Source organism: Adiantum capillus-veneris, chromosome 29 (genome assembly GCF_014529385.1).
Source record: "Adiantum capillus-veneris isolate H3 chromosome 29, ASM1452938v2, whole genome shotgun sequence".
Classification (NCBI taxonomy): Eukaryota; Viridiplantae; Streptophyta; class Polypodiopsida; order Polypodiales; family Pteridaceae; genus Adiantum; species Adiantum capillus-veneris.
Window position 1 is genome coordinate 82,906,029 of NC_140959.1, and position 26,645 is coordinate 82,932,673.

Sequence of the window (26,645 nt, forward strand, 5' to 3'; positions counted from 1 at the left end):
GCATTGGGAGGCTTTTTTGAGATTGTGGCAGCTTGGACCATTTTTCACCATGGTTCAGGGTGCGCCTCGATGGCAGTACAAACCACCAATGTGGCTTTCCCCCTCACCTATCTCTTGATTTAGCCTTTGTATATATATTTTTTTGTTGGGAGAGTCTCCCCATTTGCTGATGTAGTCGGCAGGTTTGTTAACTAATGAAGGATCTTTTTCTGTAAAAAAAAAGGAGTGGAAGAGTCAATTGAAACATAGAAACAAGGAGCTATTATTGGAGTATACTAGTAGATTGAAAAGTGACGATGACTTAGGAATGAATTTGTAGTTCTCAAATTAAAGAAAAATTATGAGTTTTGTTTTTAAGCTCTAGAATTCGTATGCATGACGTCTGAGTGAATGTATGAATGATGACATGATATTTGTCCGTCATACTATGAGGAGGACCTTCACTAGGTTTACTGTCCATCAACTTTGAATGGATGATGGCATGCAACTTGAGAACTTTCCCTTTAATGAGATGCAATGTCATTTGCATATACATTGCAACAATGTACATATTTTTGGCATTGGTATGTACTATGAAATTTTGGCCAGCACCCCTGTCTTTTTTTTCTATTGTATCTAGCAAAATTGAGAGAATAGATGTCACGTGACACATCCAACCCTACGTGTCCGTGGACAAGCTACAACATGACAAGGGTTCAGTCAATCTAGTCAATCTAGCTTAGAAAGTGTTTTGGCACTTTTGTGAGTCTGTTCGCAGACCGTGCGTACCTAGCACTTAGAGTAGATGCATATCCTCTGGTTGCACACCGCATGATCATTAGCATTACCATCAGAATCCATTAGGAGCTTTTTCTAGTGCATTAGACCTATTTTCCCTATTTTTGACATTTTTCAATTATTATTTTAAGTGACTTTTGTTGGGAATTGAGTAGGGCAATTTGGGTAAGATAATATATAAGCAAACCTAGGCTAGCACTATTTGGCAGAAGGGCAAGGAGAACACAAGCCAAAGGTAGCAGGTTCCCCCATCTTTCTCTCAAGCAAGATTCCCCCCCTTGGGTGGCTTTTTTCCTCCAAGCAAGCGACTCCCACTCTACTGGCGTTTTTCATCAATAGCTCATCACCATAGACTCCCACTTTGTTGGCTATTTTCAGCCAGCCATTATCGCTCCCCTTTCCCTAGCATTTTCAGCAGTACCATAGTCTCAGCAATTCAGTGATAAGACCTCAGGAATTCAGCGTTTAAAGACCAGCCAAAACAGCGTTTTCGGAGGACTTCAAAGGGCAGCAAATCAGCGTTTTTTAGGGCAGCCGAAGGCACGGAAATTTTGCAGCAAACCAGTGTTTTACTTGCTCCAGCACTTGCGTTTTTGCAGCAACAGATTTCAGCCTTGGCGTTTTTGGACAGCAGAGCAAGCCTACCAGTTTTCAGCCACCGATTCGGTCTCGTCATCCACGTCGTCGACATCGACATAGCTCTAGACTTGCATCAGTTCTCATTCATCCACTTTGTATCCGTTTGTGCAATCAATAGTAGACCACTCTCGCCAACGAGAGTGGGGCCTTCGGAGGAGGGTTTTACGACGTCTCTGGTGTCATATTCTCTTCTCTTTCTATCTCTCAGTCTCATACACCTTCACGCATAGTGTCCATTCACTTTTGTTGTGTACATTGCACTCTCTCATTAAGAACGGAAGGCTCTCCCTTCCATAAGAACAAAAGGAACCTTGAGCACAGTTCAGAGCACTCATTTTCAGCAAAGTTCCAACATTCATTCTGTTGCACCTTACAAGATAGAATTAAGCAATCATACTTTCAAAACCCTTTGTTCTTTCCTTGCATTATTGAATGTAACTTTGGTAGTGATGGTTCCTTTTAGAGACTTCAAAGAGAGATGGGAAGAAAGATGCATCAATGGGGTCCCAACCAACCCACTCAAGGCCCCCCTCTACACTATCATCGATATGGTGGTATTTACTTCAGATTGTACACAGATCCAATATCTCAATGCAAGACTCAACTCGGCTCGCATGGATTATCAAGTATTATCAGGTGCAACGGAATTGAAATGGTGAAGATCTAGGTTTTGTATATTCAAAAATTCTTTACTTCTTCCCCTTGCAGTAATGATTCCTTTTAGCTTGAATGATGGTCCTTTTTACTTTTCCTTGAATAGATGGAATGAGTGCGGTAGCGATGTGTAGGTGGAGAAAGAGAGAGAAGAGGAGAATGACACTTGCTGGGGTCCTAATCAACCCTCTCAAGGGCCCCCAACACTGAGGTGGATGTGGTATTTACTCTTGATTGCATGAATGGAATGTACACACATGCAATACCTCAAGTGCAGACTTTATTGACTCGAATGGGGAACATCGCCATGGTAACTCCTCAAGACGAGGCACCTCTGGGGCTGATTTGATGCTCCTTTGGATCCTTCTCGATGTGGGTTTGCGAATGGCCACCAAGGGTAGATCTGGGGCTGAATTGTGCTCTTGATATGAGAGGAATGAAAGGATGAAAACATAGATCTTGATGATGCCCGATGATGGATAGCAACGGAGCACTCAATGCCTCTGCGAAGGAACGACCGAGGGGAGGCTCAATGGGTTGCACCGCATCTGGGAGAGGCTAGCGTTAGCAAATTTGACACATTCTGACGATAGAATGGGTTGAAAATGAAAACGTTGGCTGATTTGTTGTTGGAGAAGGAGCGCTCGGTTGCACATTCCGACGACAGAATGGGCTGAAAATGAAAACATTGGTTGATCTGCTGTTGGAGAAGGTAGCCTCGGTTGAGATTTGCAAAACGCTAGGGCTGAGAATGATCTGTAGAAAATGCTCTTTGATCTATGGGCCAAAATGTTGGGGTTGCTCTGCTCCTTTTGCTAGCGTTCCCCAAATTTGAGATGATGTGCTAGGTTGAGTGCTCCTTTTATAGGGCGGAATTTTGAGTGAAACTCCTTTGGGTTTCGATAGGGCAAACTGTCCACTATGCCCAATAAAATAAATCATAAAAATGATTTATTAATAAGTTTGGCTAGGGGGTTAGTTTTTGGGTGAATCTGTCGCACATCTGCCACTCGAGAATCTGATCGACAGGGGGAGTGGTTCGTTGGATTTCTTTAACCTAAAACTATATGCACTCGAGAATCTGATTGACGTGGGTAGTGGTTCGTTACGAAGATCGGCACACCACAGATACAAGTCTATGCACTTGGAGACGCACATTCCTCGAATATAGTACGACTTTTGAGATCCCACCACAAATGAATCCTGTTTACAAAGGTTGGTGGTTATTGGTTGCTCGGATTAGTATCTCATGTGTCATCAAATTGGGCACGTGGTCAAAGATTGTTCTACCCATCCTCATCGCCTCGAGCCATATCCCCCCCCCCACACACACACACACACACACACACACACACACACACACAGAGAGAGAGAGAGAGAGAGAGAGAGAGAGAGAGAGAGAGAGAGAGAGAGAGAGAGAGAGAGAGAGAGAGAGAGAGAGAGAGAGTGAAATGAAATGAAATGATATATTAATGTCTTCAAAAGGCCAAAATGACCTATAAGACCATCAGATACAAAGTGGTGAATCTAATACAATGTCTGAAGTACAAGTACAAAAAGTATTGAAAGTAAACTGAAAATGAAGTGTGAAATGTGAAATGTGAAATCTAAAAATGTAGAATAGGCCCTCAATGACAATCTGGGTGTCGTGCTAGAATGCCTCTGATCCTTTGCTGGAGTCTCCGTCGATGTAGTGTGCTCCTGTGTCTCGGTTGTGGTTGTCTCGATCTCTCGAGCTCAATCGCCCTGTCAATGAGGGTGCCTCTCGTATGAATGCGGGTACAACCCTGTGCTGGTGGTTGGTCTCTTGGCTCCCTCGATCCAAAGAAGTCTGTGATCTGTCTTTGCGACTGTCGTACTCCATGTCTCCTCAACAGACTATCTCTATGTCGGTCTAGCTCAAGTACATATAGGGCCTAGGCCAAGGCATCTCTGATCCTGATACCTCATGACTATCTAGGGGTCCAAAACCCTCCCTGAATAAGCAATGGAAGCGCCCTCGTATCTCATAATACACAGTGCAGTGGCATATGTAATGTAGCTTTGTCTCTGGCTCTCTACCGCATAGTTGACATATCCTAGACTCCGGCGGTATCCCTCTGAATCTACCCGTCTCAGTCTCCAGCTGGTGTGAGGATGTGCGAATCTGACCAATAGCACATTGCAGACCATGAGACAAATGAGTGTATGTAGCTTGGACGAGTCACAAACCCATCTCTTGGACGAGAGAGAGAGAGAGAGAGAGAGAGAGAGAGAGAGAGAGAGAGAGAGAGAGAGAGAATGAAATGAAGTGCCTTGTTATATTAAACCTCTTGAAAAGGCCAAAAGAACCTATGAGACCAAAATTTACATCCCAATATAATTTGCTACTTTGTTTGAAAAGCTATTAAAATAGAAAATGAATAAAAAGTCTAAAATCTAGGTCTTCATACATTGATGGGTAGGTGGGAGGGGTAATTGAGTAAACATGGTGAGCAAGGCAGACAAGGTTGACACGTACGGTCACGTATGACGGGTATACGTACGAAGACATGTGGTACTAATCGAACTTAAAAAAATTAGGCATACGTTGACGTAACGTATGATGCAAAAAATAAATAAATCCTTAAAATCTACAAGAGAGACTAAATCAAGAAGTTCTCAAACTCTAAAGGTAGAACATGATAGGTCGTATGAGTCATGACATAGACCTTAGTACTTAGTACTAAGTACTTACAACTTAAGTCTTACAAGTTAGGAAATGAAAGATTTGTCCATGGACATTGGAATCGGCAATGTTTGAAAAAAAAAGAATCATGATTACATTACATAAGTAGAGAGATACAAGTGACAAAAAGTAGAACCAAAAAGTAGTGATACAACTCATGGCCCATGGGTGCAAACTTTAAAGCATAAAGAGAGATTCCTAAGTGCTCATATTGCTCTCATCATCGAAGTTGTGATTCGAGCTTGAGCTTGAGCTTGAGGTTCATCAATACATGAATCAGATGCACTAGATGCAAGACCATAATCTCGCTCACTAAGGATGTTGTCCTCATCATCAAACTTTGGCTCTCTAGGATCCGTAGGCCTAGAAATGGGCACATTCTTCAAAGTGGGCCGCCAAAGTAGATCCGCTACCTGAGCCTTGTCGCACCTAGGTCTTGGGTTTGTGCCAATGCTCTACCACTCCCACGAGCAACTGGAGTCGAACCTCCTTTACCTCTAGTTGCCGAAGCTCGCACAACTATCTTCTTGCAGGACCGTGTGTGAGAGAGACGATGATCAATCTCCTCCGACTCCAAGTAGAGGTCTCGAAATATTTCCTCCTCTAATTCGCGCTCTTTGTTGAGACTCGTAAGAGTCAATGGAGAGCTTGCATGTATCTACATTGATCTATTTTTCATTTACAACATGCAAGAAGGTAAATGGAGTTAGCAATTTGGCATGGCAAAAATATGAGCACATCATACATGTGAAATCATAAATAGAGAGTAGGTTGTAGCCAACTTGATTTGCGGATCTTGGTGTGTATGAGAGAATATGTTCACACGCACTCGATGAGCAATCCTAGAGATTATAGAAGAGGCATGAGAGAATATGTTCACGCACTCGATGAGCAATCCTAGAGATTATAGAAGAGGCATGAGATTTGAATTATGGGAATTGAGAGATGATTCATGACATGAGTGAGATTATAAACTTAAAATTTATGGTGTATCGTATACCTATCCAAGAACCCTCAATTGAAGTTGAGGCAATTGATAGCCAAAACATTCCCACCAAAAAAGAGGCCTCACTCGGAGGAAGCAAATGCGGTATCCCTTTGGTCTCCATAGTTTATGAGCTCTTTGAGAAACTCTCCATGGTGCTCTTTGACTATATTTGGAAGGTACTTGTCCCACTTCTCTCAAAGTGCTTGATCCACATAGATGGACAACTTTTTAAAAGCCGGATGCAAGAGGGTGGCAAAGCCATGGATTGGTCGCCTTATCCAATCCCACCGCTCTTTAACAAGAAAGAGGATGTTATCTCTCTTTTGAGAGTCCTCCAACACGTCACTATAAAGAGAGAGAAACAGAGAACAATTAGAGTTGTCATTGGTCAAGCATGGAAGGGTAGGTGGAACAAATTACAATGTAGATAAATCATTGCACTGGGTAGTTATTGTTATATAGAAAATAGTATAGGATTGTAATTGTTTACCATGATCCATAGGGTGCTCCATCAAGAATGGTGTACCTCTCAATCTCCTTGTAAGCCTCCTTTATGAAGTGGTAAAGGAGATCTATGATAGACCCTTCTATGTTGGTCATCCGAAGCACCTTGTACAATGGCAAGAACACAATGACAAGGCCCTTAACGTCTTGCCAAAACTCCTCCTCAAGCACAGTTGTAGGATGACCTTTGCACCTTGTTGGACCGAGGGTGTGTCTCCTTCCATCCATGCTTTGGATTCATCCGAGACCATTGTCTTTTGCACCTTGGTTTGCACGTCATAAGAGGCGCTCAAGTAGGAGCCACATAGTGGCAAAGCGTGTTGTTGAAGGCTTCTTCAACTCCAAGTCAGAGTAAGTGCGATATATGCAAGTACTCTCATCTTTTTGTTGATGAAGTTGACAATTGAGAGGGCTTGGGTTAGAATGTCCTTCACCCAAGGTAGGTTACCAATGTCTTCCATGAGAAGGTCAATGCAATGAGATGCACATGGAGTCCATACTATGGATGGAAACTTGGTTACTAGCTTTTTGGCCATGGGAGCACAATTGGAGGCATTATCGGTGATTGCTTGAATGACGTTGCTTGCATCGATCTACATATGGAGAAAAAGGGAAAGTGAGAAGGGCCAAGGCAAAAGACAAAAGAGATAAAGATAGTAGATACACGAAATTTGACCTCTTTTATGGCTTGACGGATGTGGCAATATATAAAGGCACCCGTGACCTTCTTCCTCTTGCTTAAGCAATGCATGCAAGAAGTAGGTGCCAAGAAGGCATGAGACAAGGATATTAATGATGCCGCTTTTCTTGGGGTCACTCCATCCATCGCACAGAATAGAGCATCCATACTTTTCCCATCCGGCACGCACGGGCTCAAGAGACTTGTTGATTCACACCCTCTCTTCATCCGGCACGCACAAGCTCAAGAGACTTTGATTCACACCCTCTCTTCATCAAGCTTCTTGGTGCGCATGTCATGGTATGACACTCCGGTCCACCCCTCACATGGACCAACCGCAACAATAGCCTTCACCATGCATTTCCAACGGTCTACCCAAAGAATATGGAAAGAGAAATTGCACTCAATGATGGTGCGTGCAATCTCTATCTCCGTTTGTCGTTGCCTCTCTTTGAGGAAAGACAATGGACCGGAAGTTTCACCCACCGCTTGTGCAAGAGTAGCTTGCTTTGGAGGCCGTCCACCATGACTTTTCGTTGCTCTTCTTTGAGACGCTACCTCTGTCGATGGATGCCACGATAGCGGCGTTGGATGCAACGGACATTCATGGAGAAGCTTACTCTCCTAAGTCGGAGACATCATAGTTGGGCGGCACCACCTCCTTCAATGCCTTTGCAACCCCCTTGTGTGTCTCCAAGGGGAGACGCTCTGGTTTGCACTCTTTGAAGATGTCGTTGGGGATATTCCGACATGGGCCCGCTTGCCCTCCCTTCTTGGTCAAGTGGATGATAAGGCGCGTGGCACTTGAGGTCATGGTCTTGGGACAATATTTGCAATACCAATGGCAAACGTTTTGCTTACTCTTCACCCTTTCAAAGTAGCAACAATGCTTCGTGAAGGCTTCATGAAGAGCGAGCGGCATTATGGAGAGCTTGAAAGTTAAGAGTGATGGAGAGTTTGAAGGAGATGGGTAGTGAGGAGAGAACTTGAGAGTGATGAAGAGCTTGAAGGAGATGGGGGTGAGGAGAGAACTTAAGAGTGATGAAGAGCTTGAAGGAGATGGATAGTGAGGAGAGTGATGGAGGGCTTGAAGGAGAGGAAGGAAGGATGATGGAGATGAAGGGAGCTTGATGGAATGATGGAGAGCTTGAAGGAAATGAAGGGAGCTTGGTGCTTGACTCTTGAGGGGGTAGAGAGAGCTTGATGGAGACGGACTTTGAAGGGAGCTTGATGGAGTAGGGGACTTGATGAACGGAGAGAGCTTAAGGGAGATAAGGGAGGTGGTAACTTGTAAATTGATGGAGAAGAAGAGAGTTGATGGAGAAGTGGGCATCCTTGTTTCACCCCTATATTGGAGTGAATTGGTTGTGATAAACCTTTTGAGGTCTATACTCATTCACCCCTATATTGGAGTGAATTGGTTGTGATAAACCTTTTGAGGTCTATACTCATCCGACCACAATTTAATAGAGTGCCATAATACACCATATCAGCTCACAGGATATTCCTAATGTAATGTGCAACGGAAGTGATTTATGGTGAATGCTTATATGCAAGACCATAAATCAGTTACAACAATAGGAGTTTAGGCTCACAAGGGTGCTAGAACACTTCCTAGGTTGTCCTAAACCCTAGAAATGGGAGTTAACCTGTCCACATGTAACTAATCTAAAGTGCTTGGACATGTAGGTCTTGCATATAGGCTCACAAGGGTGCTAGAACACTTCCTAGGTTGTCCTAAACCCTAGAAATGGGAGTTAACTTATCCACATGCACTTGGGTTGAATGTGCACGTGACACCTAAAGCTTGTGGTCTATGCATCAATCTAGTTCTTCGTATCATGTCAAAGGCTTGCAAAAATTCACAAAGCCGCAACATGCCCTTCTATCATGTGCTCTACCCTCGATGATAGCTCTGCGAGTAAATTTACGATCTAGAGTGAAAAATCTTCTCGGAAACCTTGCTTGTTTCAGGGCACGAATCCCCTCTCTTTGTCCATTTGTTCAACTCATGTTCCAAGATAGATTTATAGAGTTTGGACAATGAGTGTTCTGCCATAATAGTACGATAGTTATTCGGAAAATTGGGATCTCCAGATTTGAAAATCGGTACGATTGTGGACATACACTAGGTGTCAGGAAATCCCTCATACAATTGTGTTAAACATGAGAGCTAATAGCTCTGTTACTATGTCTTTAACATGTATGAAATGTTGTGCTACTAGTCCATCATGGTCCTGTGCTCTTCCTGTACTCATCTTGTCAATGGCTTTTTTAAACCTTTATGTGGTAAAGAAGGTACAAGTGCATGGGCATGGTTGTGGGGAATGGGCAAAGGGGCTTGATGTGGCATGATGTATAGTGAGGTTGCGTACTCCATAGTCTCCGGAGAGGTAATATCAATAGGTGTGGAATGCTCCCGAAGTATCCTCTAGGTCTCCCTCGAATCTTGACTCAAGAACAATTAGTACATGTCGTAGGATAGTCTCCTACGACGTTAAAATTCTCTTCTTCTTCTTCAAGCTGGGTCTAGAATGCTCGCTTCTTCCTTCGCACAAGGTGCCAAAAGATGGTACTGTATGTGAGTGGTCAATCCAATAGCAACCTCTCTTTGTAACTAAGCATTCATCTGTTTGCATTCCTCATCATACCAACTATTCCATGGCATGTTCCCATAATGTTGTTGCACCCTAGGCTGTTGGCTATGTGTGGAAGATGTTGCCATTGTTACGTGTAGAGTCTCAGTGAAGATTTGCATGAGCTCTACCAAAGACTGCCATGGATCCTCCGTACTTAGAAGTCTATATCTTTGATGTGTAGACTCCAAGATACACATGATTTGCATGATGATAAGTATGATGATGAGCAGCATGATGATTTGCATGATGATCACAGTGTGATTTCTCACGATTATGATGGTTTGCATAATCAAGATGTCATTACTCATGAGCATGATGAGTTATATGATCAAGATGTGATTGTTCACAAGGATGATGGTTTACTGCATACTTTTTCTAGTAAAGCTAACCTCATTGCCGATTCGATCACTCACGAAGAACCGATATTGGCTCTCAAGTGGAGGTCCAAAGAACCCCCACAGGAAGATTCGATCAATCACGAAGAACCGATCTTGGCTCTGGAGCCTAGGTCTAAAGAACCCCACAAGAAGTATTTTGTGTTCGAATGATTAGTCAGCATGCATTGTTCAAGTGTTTCATTCGTGATGCTTTCTTGTATTTTAGTCACCGTCCTTATGTGATCCCTTTTCACAGGCATGACATATTGTACGTTGAGCACGATTCACTCATGAATGAGCACGAATGTATGTAGATTATTCATGAAAAGATGAAATGTTTGCATTCAAGGAATTCACATTCCATGTCTCTTCCTTGGCATGACACAATATCCGAAAGAGCACAAGAAGGATTGAGCATAAAGCAACGACATTTCCATTGTGTTTTGCCACAATTGATTGATTTAGATCAAAAAGTCGAGATTTGACCCCATTGTTTGCGTGTGTTTGATGAACGGTTTGGCACTCCGTCTATTTGTTCATCTACATTGCACACAATTTTTTAAGAAAACTAGAATTTTTCCAATCACTTTACATGGAATGGGTATGCAAGTATCGTACGATCCACACATCAGAGTGGGCCGGCGAAGAGTCCTTCCCAGGATTCAAGACGTTGTTGGCGATCTCCCTCGACGCCATATAGTTCGGTACCAGAACCTCACTTTGAAAAGGAGTGGATGTCACGTGATACATCTAACCCTATGTGTACGTGGACAAGCTACAGCATGACCAGGGTTCAGTTCGATCAAATCAGTCTAAAATAGGAAGTGATATGACACCTTTGTGAGTCTATTCGTAGATCGTGCATGTCCACACACGTAGAATAGATGCATATCCTTAGGTTGCACATAGCATGATCATCAAATTTCCATCAGGACCCATCAGGAGCATTTTTACAGTGCATAGACTTATTTTCTCTATTTTTGACATTTTTCACTTATTATTTTTAAGTGACTTTTGTTGGAAACTAGGTAGAGCAATTTTGCTAAGTTTGTATATATAGAAACCTAGCACTAGCACTTTTTGGTAGAAGAGGCAACAGGAGCACTTGCTCAATACGCAACCTCTCAGCAAGACCAACCCTCGCAATTGACCTAGCGTTTTCAGCCCATTTGAGAAGCTAGCATTTTTGCAAGACATATCAGCCTTGGCGTTTTGTACAGCAGATCAGTCCCGGCGAGAACAAAAGATAGCAGATTCCACAGCCACAGAGTAGATCAGCCCAGCATTAGCAAATTTCCATTGCAGGAAGACATTCAGCCCTAGCGTTTTGCAGTTCCATCGCGACAAGATCAACAAGTAGATCAGCGTTTTCAGTTTTCAGCAGTCAAGCATCGCAGTAGAAACCCCAAACCTCGCAGATCTCACCTTCCTATAGCAGATCCTCGCCACATGGTGAGATACATCAAGGTTTTACAGTTTTCAGTGTGTCGTCGTCGCATCATAACCATCGACATAGAGTCAAAATTCAACAGATAAAGATTTGTAGATTTCAATCATTAGCGTTTTCAGATTTCAGCTTGTCTCGTCGTCTTCCTCATCATCGTCGACATCGTCGGCACGTCCAAGCATTGTAGAGATTTGTGCAATCAATAGTAGACCGCTCTCGCCATAGAGAGTGGGGTCTTCGGAGGAGGGTTTGACAACATTCTGGTGTCGTATTCTTCTCTCTCTATCTCTCAGTCTCAGCATCTTCATTCACAGTGTTCACCACTTTGTTTGTGTTCATTGCACTCTCTCACTAAAGGAACGGAAGGCTCTCCCTTCCGTAAGTAAAAGGAACCTTGAGCACAATTCGGAGCACTCAGCTTGAGCAAAGTTCAACATTCACTTCCGTTGCACTTTACACCTCTCCTCAATCGTGGCACAGAGAGAGAGAGAGAGAGAGAGAGAGAGAGAGAGAGAGAGAGAGAGAGAGAGAGAGAGATATGTTTTTTGAAGGAAGAGGAAGCTCGATGCCAGAAGGAGGCAACAAAGGAAAATGCCGCTGCAAAAAGAAAAGATAAAAAACAAGATGACAGCGAGGGGCCTCGAAAGTCTAGACGGCCTGACTTAAAAGCAATATCTCAGGTTCTGATTGACTTTCAACACTTAATCTTAGGATCTTTTCTTTGATTGTGATCTTTGGTGGGTGTTTACAATCATCTTGAATATATATACTCACAATGAGCTTTTGTTTATGACAGATGAAGAATGATAATAAAGTGTATAATAGTGGGAAAGGGTTGGGCCATGTTCGAGGTAACACTGCATGGAGTGCTCCCTGTGCTCAGAAGTAAATGCAGATTATTGATTACATTCATAAATGCAGGTGTCCACGTTGGAGATCACTTTTTCTCACGATGTGAGATGATGGCTGTTGGACTCCATTTCCATTGGCTTGCTGGGATTGATTACTTAGGAGCTGCCTATAAAAAATCAATGGTATAGACATTACAGCTTATGCTTATCATGTCTTTCCCTATAACGCATTGTGCAAATTTATGATGACCTTCTTTTTTTGCTGAAGCCAAACTGGACTTTCCCAGTTGCAAGCTCCATTGTTTTGTCAGGCTGTTATGAAGATGATGTAGACAATGCCATGGATGTAGTATACACTGGCCAAGGAGGTAACGACCTTCTTGGGAAAAAGCATCAGATTGCAGATCAAGTAATGGAAAAAGGGAATCTAGCACTGAAGGTAGGTTTTTACTTTGCATCTACACATTGCATTGATGCGTATGAAGCTCTTCCCTTCACTCTCCACTTTCCTTGCTAGAAATGTTCAATTATTTTTGTAGCTGTTCAATATTTTAGATTCTACCGCTTTTTATCACATTAGTCCCCTTTTTGTTCGCACTGAATGACACTGAATGAAAGATGCAGTTCTATTCCTCAGTCACTGTGTTTTGTTAAGCAACATATCCGCACATTGCAAGAAGACTCCCATCACATTTTTGATTTGTTTTTCGTTTTGCAGAACAACATGGAGCAAAATTTACCTGTAAGGCTCATCAGAGGAAACAAGACAAAAAAGAGCTACACTGGAAAAGTATATACGTATGATGGCTTATACAAGGTGCTGTATTTGCTTTACAGTAAGTAAAGCTGCATGTGGTTATTTGAAACAAAATAGTGAAGTTGGCATTTTGTTGCACAAATTACCTACAATCACCATGTTGCCATAGTTGGAACTTGGATTTATGGTTATCTGGCTCCTCATACCATGCTTATATATTTTCCAATTAGTTGCAGTGTAAGAGTGCAAAGTTTAAGAATCAAGGTCTGCATTGTTTCTTTTCCTTGACCTGTTTGATGTTAAAGTTGTGGTTTTGTAAAGGTAGATAAATTTCAGTCAAGTAGGCTTCTCGTTTATTTACCTATCTCTTTTGACAATTTATTTGTATAGTGTATGAATATGGCTTTTTAAAGTCTAGTTGATCAACTTAATTGAATAGACCTCTCTAGTATGGGGCATTTGTGCCTCTCTTGTTGTGCATGGGTTTTATCCCTTTATATTTTTCATTTGTTGACCTTTCACATGCTATGAAGGCTTTAGCTCATCTTGAGCACCATTTGAAGTATCTAACTTTATGCTTTGCCCTCCTTCTAAATTGCTTTTTGGCCTTCTATTGGGAGTCGTCTGAAAGGTGTATGTCTTGCTTTAAAGGCGGAATCAAAAGATAGTGCCATCTCTCCACCAATTATCCATCGGCATCTCATCAACAACTTAATGTTATCGTATGTCTTGCATCATGTCAGAAACTCCCTCCAAAGCATCCCGGAGCTAATCTTTGACACGGTGTCACACTCAACTTCCAAAACCTCTAGGTCGGATCTAGGAAAAATCCTTTCTTGCAAGCCCAATCAATGTGGGAATTCGACTCACAATTCATAGAAATTTAGGTTTCTTGCCAACTACTGCCGCCATCTATTGTTGTGACGATTGATTTCGTATATTGATGGATGCCTTGGAGTCTTAAATTGATCCCTTAATCTTAAAATTTATAAGATTCTTCTACTCTCTCCATTGTTTATTATCTTCAAGGCCTTTTATTCTTATGCTTAGCCTATTTGGGATCTTTGATATCCTCAAAAAAGAGATTGTAAAACCTTCATTTGCCTCCTATCTTGGAGTCGTTAATAACGAGGTTCTCCAATTTGCCATTTGCAAATTGGAGTACCATCCATGTTCTCAATCGCCTCCTCATGGTGCGTCTTCCTCCTCTACTCCTCATCTACCTCAACCTCTCGAAGTACCCCTTTTCAACATGGTATCTCCATCAAGGGTCATTGATTCGTCATGCATGACCTATGATGGCTCATTGTTGCTGATGGTCAGTGAGCTATAGCGAGCTCCTTGTGGTCATAGAGGCATCATGTGTTATGAGCGTGTATAGAGCTAGAAGAGAGCAAGTGGAGGCGTTCACAATGTATAAGAACTTGGGACTTGATGATAAGCTTAATCTTGATTACAAGACTTAATACTTTACTAAGAGAGCTAGATACAAGACTTTGATTACATGATTTGAGTACAAGACAAGGCTTGATTGCAAGGACAAGACTTGAACATAAGACAAGAACTAGAAGAGGGATTTCCTCATAGGAGGCTCACAATTGGTGTTGGCAAGATTGAGGGGCTTGTGGCCCAAGACCCCTATTTATACTAGTGGTTGAGGAGGTTACTTGAGGAGGTTAGGACTTTCTAGGTTCTTCTTGAGGAGGTTAGAATCTTCTAGAACCTTCTTGATCCTTCTAGTTCTTTTAAAACCTTCTGGATCCTTCTTCAACTTTCTAAAGCTTTCTAGAAACTTCTAGATTCTTCCGGAATCTTCTCCAAGCTTCTAGAAACTTCTTGATCCTTCTAGTTCTTTTAGAACCTTCTTGATCCTTCTTCAACTTTCTAGAGCTTTCCAGGAACTTCTAGATGGTTCCGGATTCTTCTCCATGCTCCTATAAACTTCTAGAATCTCCTTGATACTTTTAGAACCTTCTAGAATCTTCTAGATCCTTCTAGATTCTTCTAAAGCCTTCTAGTGATGATGTAGGCGATGACACAGGCGATGATGCAAGTAGCGATTGACTCAAGCATCCATGACATTACCCCCTCCTAGCAACGAGTTCCACGAGGAGCAGTGGTGTTCCTTGACTGGGGCTTCCATGGATGCTGTTGATAGAACTCATGAATTTTGGACCAATGACAAGGCTTCAACACTGAAACACAAAAGACTGGATAAATTTGCATAGACTGTGGAAACTGGAGATAATATGTGAGTGGATTCACTTGGCCAACTATCTTGAATGGTCTAAGTCTTTGATAATTCAGCTTTTGGAAAGGGCAAAACGTATGTAGATCATGGCAGAGAGGCCACACTCGATCCTTAACCTTGCATGATAGTTGTTGCATTTTGTGTTCCTCTGTGTTGACCGTATATCTTTGTTGAGCTCTTCTAATATTTATCGTCAATTCTTTATGATTGCTTTGGAGGTGTATGGCTAGATCTGTGGCAGTTCGATTCTTCACTTGATGATTCATGTGGACATCCATCCTTAGGTGTTGATGGTAGTTGATTGTGCATCGATGATATTGTTCTATGGCTTGATTCACCTCCTTTGTTTGTCCATCACTCTGTGGATGATTGGATAGAGAAAGATTAATCTTTACAACTTGAAGCTTGAACAAGCCTCTCCAAAAGCTTGATATTAACTCTGGTCCTTGGTTTGAAACAATGTCACATGGAAGCTCATGATAGCGGTAAATATCCTCAAAGAAAATTTTTTCCATTCCTTCCCCAATGAATGAAGAAGGATGATAGCCTTGGTGTAGCTTGCTAAGCTTGGTTTCAAATACTACTTCTCCAAAGCATGTTGAGAGAAGTGTGGCAATGAGATTAATTTGAGAAGCACCATCCGAATAAATTGGTTGTATGCATATAAACAGCTCCGCTTGTTGGAAGAAGCCTCTAAACTTTGATCCTCTCCCATCATACTTTAGGTAGGTTGTCCTCATGCTCCTTCCTTTGTTGTGGTGAACGAGATGAAACCACGAGCAAATTTTGGCACATATTGGCTTCTTGGATTGGTGGTTGAGGCTCTTGCACCACTGGACTTGGAAAGCGTGGTTTCTCTACTTGACCCATTGGGCTAGCCAAAATCATGGGTGGATTTTGACACATAGTGGCTTTATGGAGTTCTTGCATTGGGAGTTGAACCTAGTGTAACAGGGAACGGGGGGTACATAGCCCAAACGTTCCAAAACGGCGTTTTGGACGAGTCCCATTTTCAAAACGGAGATGGGAACGGAATGCCGTTCCGAAACGGGGTATAATCGGAACAATGTTCCGGCGGTGTTTCGGAATGAGGGGAACGGGGCGGAACATGAGGCGGAACGGGCAAAAGTAGGCATTTGGGGGAAAAAAAGTGGGCTTTTGGGGGCAGATTTAGGGTTGTTTGGGGAACATTTTTGGTGCAGTTTGAGGGCAGGGGGCAGATTTGGGGGCGTTTTTCCCATCCCGTTCCGGACCCTCCCGTTCTCGTTCATCGTTCCCGTTCCGGGTAACTATGAAACTTGAACCTCTTGGGAATGGGATTTTTGAAGCTCTTGCACCACTAGACTTGAAAAGTGTGATTTCTCTTCTTTCCGTTGTGCGTGTAGCTCTTGAATTTGTTGTTGCACCTTTTGCAAGGTGGATGCAATGCTTTCTGAAATAGATTGTTGCATGGCTAGGTAAGCCATGATGTTGGTGTTGCCAAACTGTTATGAGCGCGTATAGAGCTAGAAGAGAGCAAGAGGAGGCGCTCACAATGTACAAGAACTTGGACTTGATGATAAGCTTAATATTGATTATAAGACTTGGTAGTTTATTAAGAGAGCTAGATACAAGACTTTGATTACATGACTTGAGTACAAGACAAGGCTTGATTGCAAGGACAAGACTTGAACATAAGAACTAGAAGAGGGATTTCCTCATAGGAGTCTCACAAATGGTGTTGGCAAGATTGAGGGGCTTGTGGCCCAAGATCCCTATTTATACTAGTGCTTCAGGAGGTTACTTGAGGAGGTTAGGACTTTCTAGGTTCTTCTTGAGGAGGTTAGAATCTTCTAGAACCTTCTTGATCCTTCTAGAACACCTTCTTGATCCTTCTAGTTCTTCTAGAACCTTCTAGATCCTTCTTCAACTCTCTAGAGCTTTTCAGAAACTTTTAGATTCTTCCAAAATCTTCTCCATGCTTCTAGAAACTTCTAAAATCTCCTTGATGCTTTTAGAACCTTCTAGAATCTTCTAGATCCTTCTAGATTCTTCTAAAGCCTTCTAGTGATGATGTAGGTGATGACACAAGCGATGATGCAGGCAGCGATTGACAAAGTGAATAGGAAAAATAAGTTAAATGCACTGAAAAATTCCCAAGAAGGATTTTGATGGGAATGCTTATGATCATGTTGTGTGCAACCAAAGGATATGCATCTACACTAAGTGTTTGGACATGCACGGTTTGTGAACAGACTCACAAAAGTATCAGATCACTCCTAAATCTAGATTGACTGGACTGACTGAACCCTTGTCGTGCTGTTGCTTGTCCACGGACACATAGGGTTGGATGTGTCACGTGACATCCCCTCCTATTCAAAGTGAGGTATTGGTATCGAACTGTATGGCGTCGAGGGAGATCGCCAATAGTATCCAGAATCTTGGAAGGGACTTTTCGCCTGCCCACTCTGATGTGTAGGCCGTGCGGTACTTGAACTTCATAAAGGTCTGCAACGCTTGCTTCTCTGGGCCGCGTTGAAAGCGACACAAAGTCTTCTGTGGCTCCTTCCATGCTTCAACTTCGTCAAGAGTCATGATTCTTTCTTCTTCAAGAATCTCCATGGCTGAAAATTCTTGAAACCATTTCCAACACAAAACCATGAACATACCTATTGCATGTAAAGCGAGTGAAAAAAATCTTGTCGTCCTAATAGACTGTGCATGCAATGTAGATGAACAAAGAGACGGAGTGCCAAACCGTCCGCCACACATACACAAACAATGAGATCGTATCTTTTGCTTCTGATCTAAAGTAATCAACTGTGGCAATTCACAACGGAAATGCCCATGCTTGGTGTTCATACTTTCATGTGCTCTTTCTACAAATGTGTCATGCCAAGGAAGAGACATGGAATGTGACTTCCTTGAATGCATACTTTTCAGTTTTTCATGAACAATCCGCATACACTCGTGCTCAATCAAGAACAAAATCAGCTCAACGTACAATATATCATGCCTAGGAAAAGGGATCACATAAAGACGTTGACTAAAATACAGGAAACGATCACGAATGAAACACTCGTACAATGCATGCGTACTAATCATGCGAACACATAATACTTCCTGTGAAGGTTCTTTGGACCGAGGCTCGAGAGCCAAGATCGGTTCTTCTTGAAGGGGTGCTTTGGACCTAGGCTCGAGAGCCAAGATCGATCCTTCGTGATTGATTGAATCTGCAACGAGGTTAGCTTCGCTAGAAAAAGCATCAACTAACTCATCATCCTTGTTGACAATCACGTCTTCTTCATGTAACTCATCATGCTTGTGAGAAATCACATCTTGATCATGCAAATCATCATGCTTGTCATTGTCATCCAAATCATCATGCTCATCAGTATCATTCAAATCATCGTGTGTATCGTCATGCAAATCTTGTGTGTCATACTTTGGAGAAGAAGAGACTGAGAGAGTCTTCTTCTCCTGAATCTCTTGCATCTCTGCTTGCTCTTGAGAAAAGAGTCGCAAGAACTCTTTCATGTGTTGGTCGCTCTTTTCTTTTCTTGCTTGGTTCTCGCGATCAAATTTGGCTTGACTTTATTTTTCTGCCAAGTCGTACTTACGCTAGATGGTTGCCATTTCTTTTTCGTAGGCCTTTCTGTCTGCTTCTCTTTTTGCTTTTCGTGCTTCACGGTCTAACTTCATGTCCATCACCATCTTGTCGAAAGCCTCCATAGGAGTTAGTGCAATCTTTGATGTAGATGAGGAAGGGGGAGGGTCGGAAAAACCTCCTGGTGGGGAAAATTCTTCTTCGCCTCTCTCATGCTCATCACCTCCAAGCGAAGTATCCATTCCGCTTCGAGTGATGACCATTTTGAAGTCGTGGGTTCTTGTGGTCTTGGGTTCTTAAGTTCGGGAGGAACTTGGGTTCTTGGGGGTCTTGGTTCTTGGTTCTTGGGGTTCTTGCGGGTCTTGAGGTTCTTCTTTCGCTTGCAATCTGTGGTAGAGAAGGATCTTCTCTTCACCCGAGTTTTGCTCTTTTTCGCGGGCGCAGCCTTGTGCTCACACCAAGGTTGTTTTTTCCCACCTCACGTCGATTGGTTGCTAAGTGCACAGTCTGTCCTCAATGAGTGAAAAGAGGCACAAGGGGAGGTTGGACAAGTCCTTCTTTTGGAGGTTGGACAAGCCTTGCTTTTTTGGGATTCTTGTCACTCTTCAAAAACACGATTAGGAATCGACACGCCCAAGCGAACTTTGGTTCGTGCAATCGGAACAAGCAAAAAATTTTTTGTGATTCTTTCCTTGAGTGATACAGAACTCTGCCAAAGATTTGATACCAATGTTAGGTGCAATGGAATGAATGTTTGAACTTGGCTCAAGATGAGTGCTCCGAATTGTGCTCAAGGTTTCTTTTTGTTCTTATGGAAGGGAGAGCCTTCCGTTCTTAATGAGAGAGTGCAATGATCACAAGAAAAAGAATGGACACTGTGCGTGAAAGTGTATGACATTGAGAGATAGAGAGAGAAGAGAAATACGACACCAGAGGCGTTGTAAAACCCTCCTCCGAAGGCCCCACTCTCGTCGGCGAGAGTGGTCTACTATTGATTGCACAAACTGGTACAAAGTGAATGCATGTGACTGATGCAAGTCTAGGCTAGATCGACGACGACGGCGGGGATGGCGAGACCGACCTAAGGGTTGAAATTTGACGCTTATGTACTGCTGTCCAAAAACGTTGTTGGCTGAATTCTGCGGCTGAATTGCTACTGTCCCAAAAACGCTACTGGCTGAATATCATTTGGACCAAAACTGCTGATGGGTGCTGATCTCGGATGGCTGAAAACTGCTGGTCTTTATGGTGGTCAAGGCTGAAATCTATTGATCCCTTATCTGCTCAAAAACGTTGTGGGTTGAGGGTGCAAATCCGGAAACGCTAGGGGTTCTAGCGATGATTTGCTGAGCTTGGTGGCGATGGTTTGCTGAGTGCTGAAAACGCCAGCAAAGGGGGACTTTTGGCGATGGGGCTTCTTGATGAAAACGCTAGGGAAGGGAAGTCTTGCTTTCTTGGAGGAGAAAACGCCACCAACGTTCTTGCTGAGAAGTTGCCTATTGAGCGATGGTGCTCCTGTTGCCTCTTCTGCCAATTAGTTCTAGTTTAGGTTTGCTTATATACAAACTTACTCAATTTGCCGTACCTACTTTCCAACAAAAGTCTAGGCTCAATGTCACACAGGGGGCATGTCCGCATAGGATGGACCGACGGCCACAATAGCTTTCACCATCCTCTTCCACCGCTCTAGTCGAAGGATGTTGAAAGCAAGATTACACTCAATGATGGTGCGTGCAATCTCAATGTCAGCAAGCATTTGTCTCTCTTTGAGGAAAGACAATGGACCGGAGCTCAAACCCACCGATTGTGAGAGAGAGGCTTGCCTTGCTTGCTTTGGAGCACGGCCACTAGCACTTGTCGATGCCTTCTTCTTATTGGTAGTCATTGAGCTTGCCGTCGCGTCACCGCTTGCAATGGAGGTAGAGGGAGAAGGGCCGCTTGTAGTTGTATCCTCCTTCGAGTCGGTAACATCAATGTCGAGCGCCACTATCTCCTCTTGGGCTCTCTTCATCCCCACCTTGCGCTTTTTCAAAGGGAGATACTTCTTCTTGCACTCTTCCAAAATGTCATCGGGTATATTGGGACATGGACCGGTTTCACCTTCCATCTTCGTCAAGTGGATGATGAGTCGAGTGGAGGAGGAGGTCATGATCTTGGGAAAATACTTGCATGTCCACCTACAAACGTTTCGTTTGTCCCTCATTAAATAAACTTCTTAGGAGCATTCTGGGTGTTTGACTAGAATGCTTCTAATCCTTTGTTGTAGTCTCCTCCGATGAAGTGTGCTTTTGCATCTCGGTCGTGGTCGTCTCGATTTCCTAAGCTCCAATCGTCCTATCAATGAGGGTGTCTTTGGTATGAATGTAGGTACTCCTTTGTGTTGGCTGCTTACCTCTATCTTCTCCTTCCACTCTTGCTTCTCTCGATTCGAAGAAATCTGTGATTTGCCTTTGAGGTTGTAGTGCTCTTTGTCTTCTCATTGGATTATCCTTGTGCCGGTGTAGTTCTAGTAGATACAAGCCTAAGCATCTTTGATCTTGGTATTGCATCACTCTATCTAGAGGTCCAAAGCCTTCTTTAAATAGGCAATGGAAACGCCCACGTATCTCATAGTATACGGTGCAACGGCATATGTAGTGTAATTCTGTCTCCCGCTCCATTCCGCATAACTTGCAAATTTTGCTCTCAGGTGGGATTTCCCTAAATCTGCCAAATTAGATTTTCCAGCTGGTGTGAGGATGTACGAATCTAACCAATAGCACATCTCAAACCATGAGACAGGTGGGTATCCATGTAGCTCGGGCGAGTCACAAATCCATCTTCAAATAGTTGTAGGAAGTTTTCTTAGTAGTCGGCCATCTTCATGCCCGATTCTTGTGTAGGGTCTACACTTGTCCTCTTAGTATCCAACTGTATAAGATCTTGACGGATGATTTTATTAATCTATGTTCGTGTAATTGCCAGTGATGGAGCCTCAAGAGAGTATTGGAAGGGGGGTAATCTTTCCATACTGAACCCGTGTCTCTGAAACCACGAGGACAGTTGCGCATACAAGCATGATGTATCCCCTTTCATTGCTAATTGTTGAGAGGATTCGAGGGCCAGTCTAGTATATCGGCAATTATTTGTATCCCACAAACCATGTATAAAGGACATTGACCTAGTAAGACCTTCAATTTCTATCGGAGGGGCAACTAGTTCCGCTTGGGTAATCGCGTGGTACGGAGGCCTTGGCTCTAATCATTCGGGAAATCATAGATACCAAAGGTCTCTCCATTGACTTCCAATTATCCTGATCCACAGATGGTCCCCAAATCTGGACCCCATAAAGCATAGCCGAAGCCACCACAGTTTCAAAGAGCCAAAGTTTTGTTCGTGGTTCTTGAAACTGCACTTGTGAGCACATCCTCTCCAACCCTCCCAAGGCCGCAGAGGCTCTGGACAATCTAGCATCCGTTGCTTTCTTAAGAGTAAACATCAGTCTTGCAAATACCACACCAAGGTATGTGTATGCATCTTTGTACTCTATTGTAACCTGGCCATATGCAAATGTAGGTGCCGATCTCCGAACCCACTGAGGTGTAGTGTTAAACACCATAACTTTGGTTTTATCCAAGTTTACCGACAGTCCACTGTCCTCCGCGAATTTATGTAATGCATCTAGCTACTTCTGCATTCCATCTGGTGATTCTGCTATCAATACAATATCATCTGCATACAACAACAAAGGGATCCATGACCCTACAAGTTGAGCACCCCTGTCACCCTCTCTATCAATGTAATCTGATACCTCATCAATGTACATACCAAATAAAGTAGGGGACAGTGGGCATCCCTGCTTTACTCCAACCGTGGAATGAACAATGTCGGAATCCCCTTCTGAAGTATGTACATAACCAGTTATTGACCCGTATAAGGCCATGATTCCCCAAATAATCTCTTCGGGGACCCCTAACTCTTGCATCCTGCGCATCAATCTGGCCCTTGATACTGTTTCAAAAGCTTTCCGAAAGTCCACAAAGCAACAATACATTCTTCTCCCGCTTGCTCTCCCTTCCTCAATAATGGCTCTGAGCGTAAGAATATGATCTAAAGTGGAATAACCCCTATTGAATCCAGGTTGGCATGTTGCCCTTATGCCCTCATTCTCTGCCCATCTACTCAATTTTTGTTCAAGAATGGATGCGTACAGTCGGGTCAATGTGTGACCTACCATAATGGTACGGTAGTTCCCAGGTATCATAGCATCCCCTGACTTGAAAATAGGTAGGATAGTAGATAATTTCCAAGATTCAGGTAATCCTTCACACATGACCCGATTAAACAAACGAGCAAGGACTTCTGAAAGTAGATCCCTGGCATGGATCAGATGTTTTGCTACTAAACCATCATGATCATATGCTCTTCTTGTCTTCATCTTATCAATGGCTTTTTTCACCACTTTCGTAGTAAAGAAAGTACTAGTAGCAGGGCATGGCTCTAGCGGATCTAGTAATGGAGGCTATCCAGATACCATATATAATGATGTTAAATATTGACCCCAAATCTCAGGAGAAGTAATCGTCAGAGGCGGTGAGTGCGGTAATCTCCTCCACAGTATATATTGGCTCGGCTGCCCACATCCTATTGTAGATCTTTTCCACATAAACTGAATCAGTCTCTGGCGTGAAAGTATATCTTGTGTGTGTCTTCTTCCTTTGTACTTGAGAGGCATTGTATTGGAAGGAGATTGATAAGGTCAAGAGAGCATGATCCATTGCAATCCCAACCGGTTTGGGTCCCACCTTAAAGTCCTCGATACTAGAAATAAAGCTTGGTGAAGTCATGACATAATCCACTGTACTGGTCCCATGCTCGTGCGGGAAGCATGTGAATCCCCGAGATAAAGGGAAATTCTCCAGACCATTAAGTATGGCCCAACCATGTATAGTTGCCATCTCCATGAGATGTCTCCCATATTCAGTGTGTTCTTTATCCTGTGAGATTCTAGTAAGCTCCCGCTGTGATAAATCTACTTCTATGAGCATTTTCTGAAGTATCATAGAATACTGCTTGAGAGTTGGCCGTTCTGGCATTAAAGTCTCCTAAGAGACGATGTCTCCATCTCTAGAGAACTCCCATATGTCATTATTCAATATGGAGAAAGGGGACTGTCCTTTAGGTGAGGAGTAGACTGATGTACTTGGAGGGAAGTAGCATATAGCGATATATAGAAATCTACCTGTCTCGGCTCTCATTCTCACCCACATATACCTTGCTTGCTCATCTTTCCTGATAATCTGTAGTAATGGTTTCAGCTCCTCTTTAAATAAGATTGCTACTCCTCCTGAACCCCGGCTACCCCGTAGAGATCTCTTGTTTGGTCGACCAGCTGTTTCCCATAGATAACCCTTCACATATGGCATAAGCTGTCCCGGCATTTGGTGTGTCTCCGAGTAAAAACTATGTCTCTGTCCCTAAAGCTGTCTTCAAAGGCACCTACTTCTATCCTATATGATCCATGACAATTAAACGCCGCTATCCGGAGCGTCGCCCCATAGGTCTCGCACGGGCCTTGTGGGGCATAAACTTTGCAAACAAGAGAGTACAAGGCTCTAGACACAATACAATTAACCCCCCCCCCCCCCCCCCCCCCCCCCCCCCCCCCCCCCCCCCCAAAACACAATCCTTAATAGATAGAAGCAGGAAGATAAGCATCTCAAAATTTTGGTTGTAGTCATCAAGGGTTTCCGTAGGGTTTATCATTAGCTGGCTTCAAGCAAAGAGAATTTTTAATATCATGTGAAATAAAGTTCTTATGTTTCCCACGTGATATCTTTATACAGGTAAAGGAATATTGGGCAGAGAAAGGTAGAAGTGGATTCACAGTGTACAAATTTCGTCTAAGCCGGATGGAGGGACAGCCTGTTTTGACTACAGATCAGGTTAAGAGTGTCATAATTATAGCAGTTACTGTACCCCAAACACGCAGATTTTTGAGTTTAAATTGCCATTTGTAACAGGTTCATTTTGTCTCTGGTGACATCCCATCCAAGCCCTCTGAATTGAGAGGGTAAGCCAAAACCTTATATGATGCTCTTAATACAGGACTTTGCAGACCTTTTGGAGCTGCTTGTTTCTTGAGCTGCTTTGAGTTTATTTCTTTGTGACAAGAAACTCGTCTTATTATTTGGAACAGTAAGAGTAGATGATAATCAGTGAGTGGTACATTTCGGAGATAGGAGCCGCTAAGGTCATGCATGCTCCTAAATGGACTCATCTCCGCAAGTTTTGCACATGTGAAGCATGTGCCTATGAAGTGCACTTGTCTTCTTCCTTACTGATATTGACTAAGTAGTCCATAGTCACAAGGAAACGGGCATGCTTTGGGGAAATGGACAACTTTTAGAATAGGGCACAAAGAACTAAAGTAAAAGGAAATGAAATTAGGAATACCCCATCATTGCATAAACGTCAATAAATTTGCTTCCTGACAAAGTTAGACAAAAAAGTTGAATAATGTATGTGTGTGCTATACATGTAACCAGTCCACAAATATCTGTCTCACTTTTTTTTTGGTATTATTTCTGCATTGTTTTCCCATATTTAAGAGCTTGGAACGGCATTGCACTCGATTGTTGACTGGATTATGGAATTAAATTTTCAGATTTATGTGTGGAAATGTTGAATGTTGGAAAACCGAATTTCCAAAATTTTAAGACTGAATCGTTGAATTTCAAACCTTCTATGCTTGTCTACCCAAACCAGCGTCAAAAAAATTGATATTTGATGCAAGGCTTCCTACAGAATGTGACACACTCCCTCTAACAGTAGCTGCACGTGGATTGTATTGTGAGAGAGAGAGAGAGAGAGAGAGAGAGAGAGAGAGAGAGAGAGAGAGAGAGAGAGAGAGAAAGAAAAGAAAGAAAAGAAAGAAAGATTTTTAACGTCTATGTCAAGCCGAAATCGGCCTATGAGACAAATCAAATGTACATGGTGTGTATGTCATCCGTCTATCGGAAAGACAAATGAAACAAAACTGATATAAAACTGAACTGAATGTAGGTAGTGGAGTATCTGAGGAGGGATGGAGCTCTATCTCTAGGGGTATATGCATGTCTATATGCTCAATGTAGTACAATCATGAGAATGCATCAAGCTATCTAGCTCCATCCTGTACTAATGGGGGGATGTAAGATGTGGTACATGGGCGGGTCTGGTGCCAAGGCTACCCGGATGAAAGCTGTCGGGTCGGCCCTCATCTGAGCCAGTCGCTCCTCAGTGGCACGGCGCTCCCGAGCTCGGATCTCCTCGATCTGTCGGTGGTGGGAGCTCGCGCCCCTGTAGCCTGTGACTCGTGGTCGTCGTCTAGCTCGGCTCACCTCCGCCTGTGGGAGTGTCACTCCCCTCTGAGTGTCTGGTGAGGGAGGGGCGGCAATCCTCTGAAAGAAGTCTGTGAGCTGCGACTGTCTCCCCTCTGTCTGTGTAGCTGTGTGTGGCTGTAGTAGTGTGTCCCGATGGCTCTGTATCTCTAGTAAGAAACGTCCGAGCTGTCTCTGATCTCGAGAGTCCATGATCTCTCGGAGAGTGGGCTGTCCTTTGAATAAGGCCTCATACCTGCCTCTGATCTCAGTGTATGCTCTGCATCTACATACAAAGTGCTCCTCACTCTCCACCTCCTCTGTGTAGGCTCTGCAGACTCGCTCCTCCCTGGGAACACCAGTATGTCTCCCGATCTCAATCTCTAACCTGTGTGAAGCCACTCTCAGCTGACCAATCGCCACCCGTGAGCTATGTGGCATATATGTGT

General features: G+C 43.2%; 1 protein-coding gene across 2 annotated transcripts in view; it reads left to right on the forward strand.

Moving 5' to 3' along the window:
• LOC147419487 (histone-lysine N-methyltransferase, H3 lysine-9 specific SUVH4-like) overlaps positions 1-26,645 on the forward strand; it is a 51,372-nt gene that overhangs the window by 5,273 nt on the left and 19,454 nt on the right. For both annotated transcript variants that reach the window (XM_086505422.1, XM_086505423.1), the window contains 7 exons: positions 11,963-12,091; positions 12,208-12,262; positions 12,333-12,445; positions 12,531-12,701; positions 12,981-13,079; positions 24,682-24,780; positions 24,859-24,908. In XM_086505422.1, the coding sequence (XP_086361548.1) occupies positions 11,963-12,091; positions 12,208-12,262; positions 12,333-12,445; positions 12,531-12,701; positions 12,981-13,079; positions 24,682-24,780; positions 24,859-24,908 (716 nt within the window). The remainder of the gene's footprint in view (positions 1-11,962; positions 12,092-12,207; positions 12,263-12,332; positions 12,446-12,530; positions 12,702-12,980; positions 13,080-24,681; positions 24,781-24,858; positions 24,909-26,645) is intronic.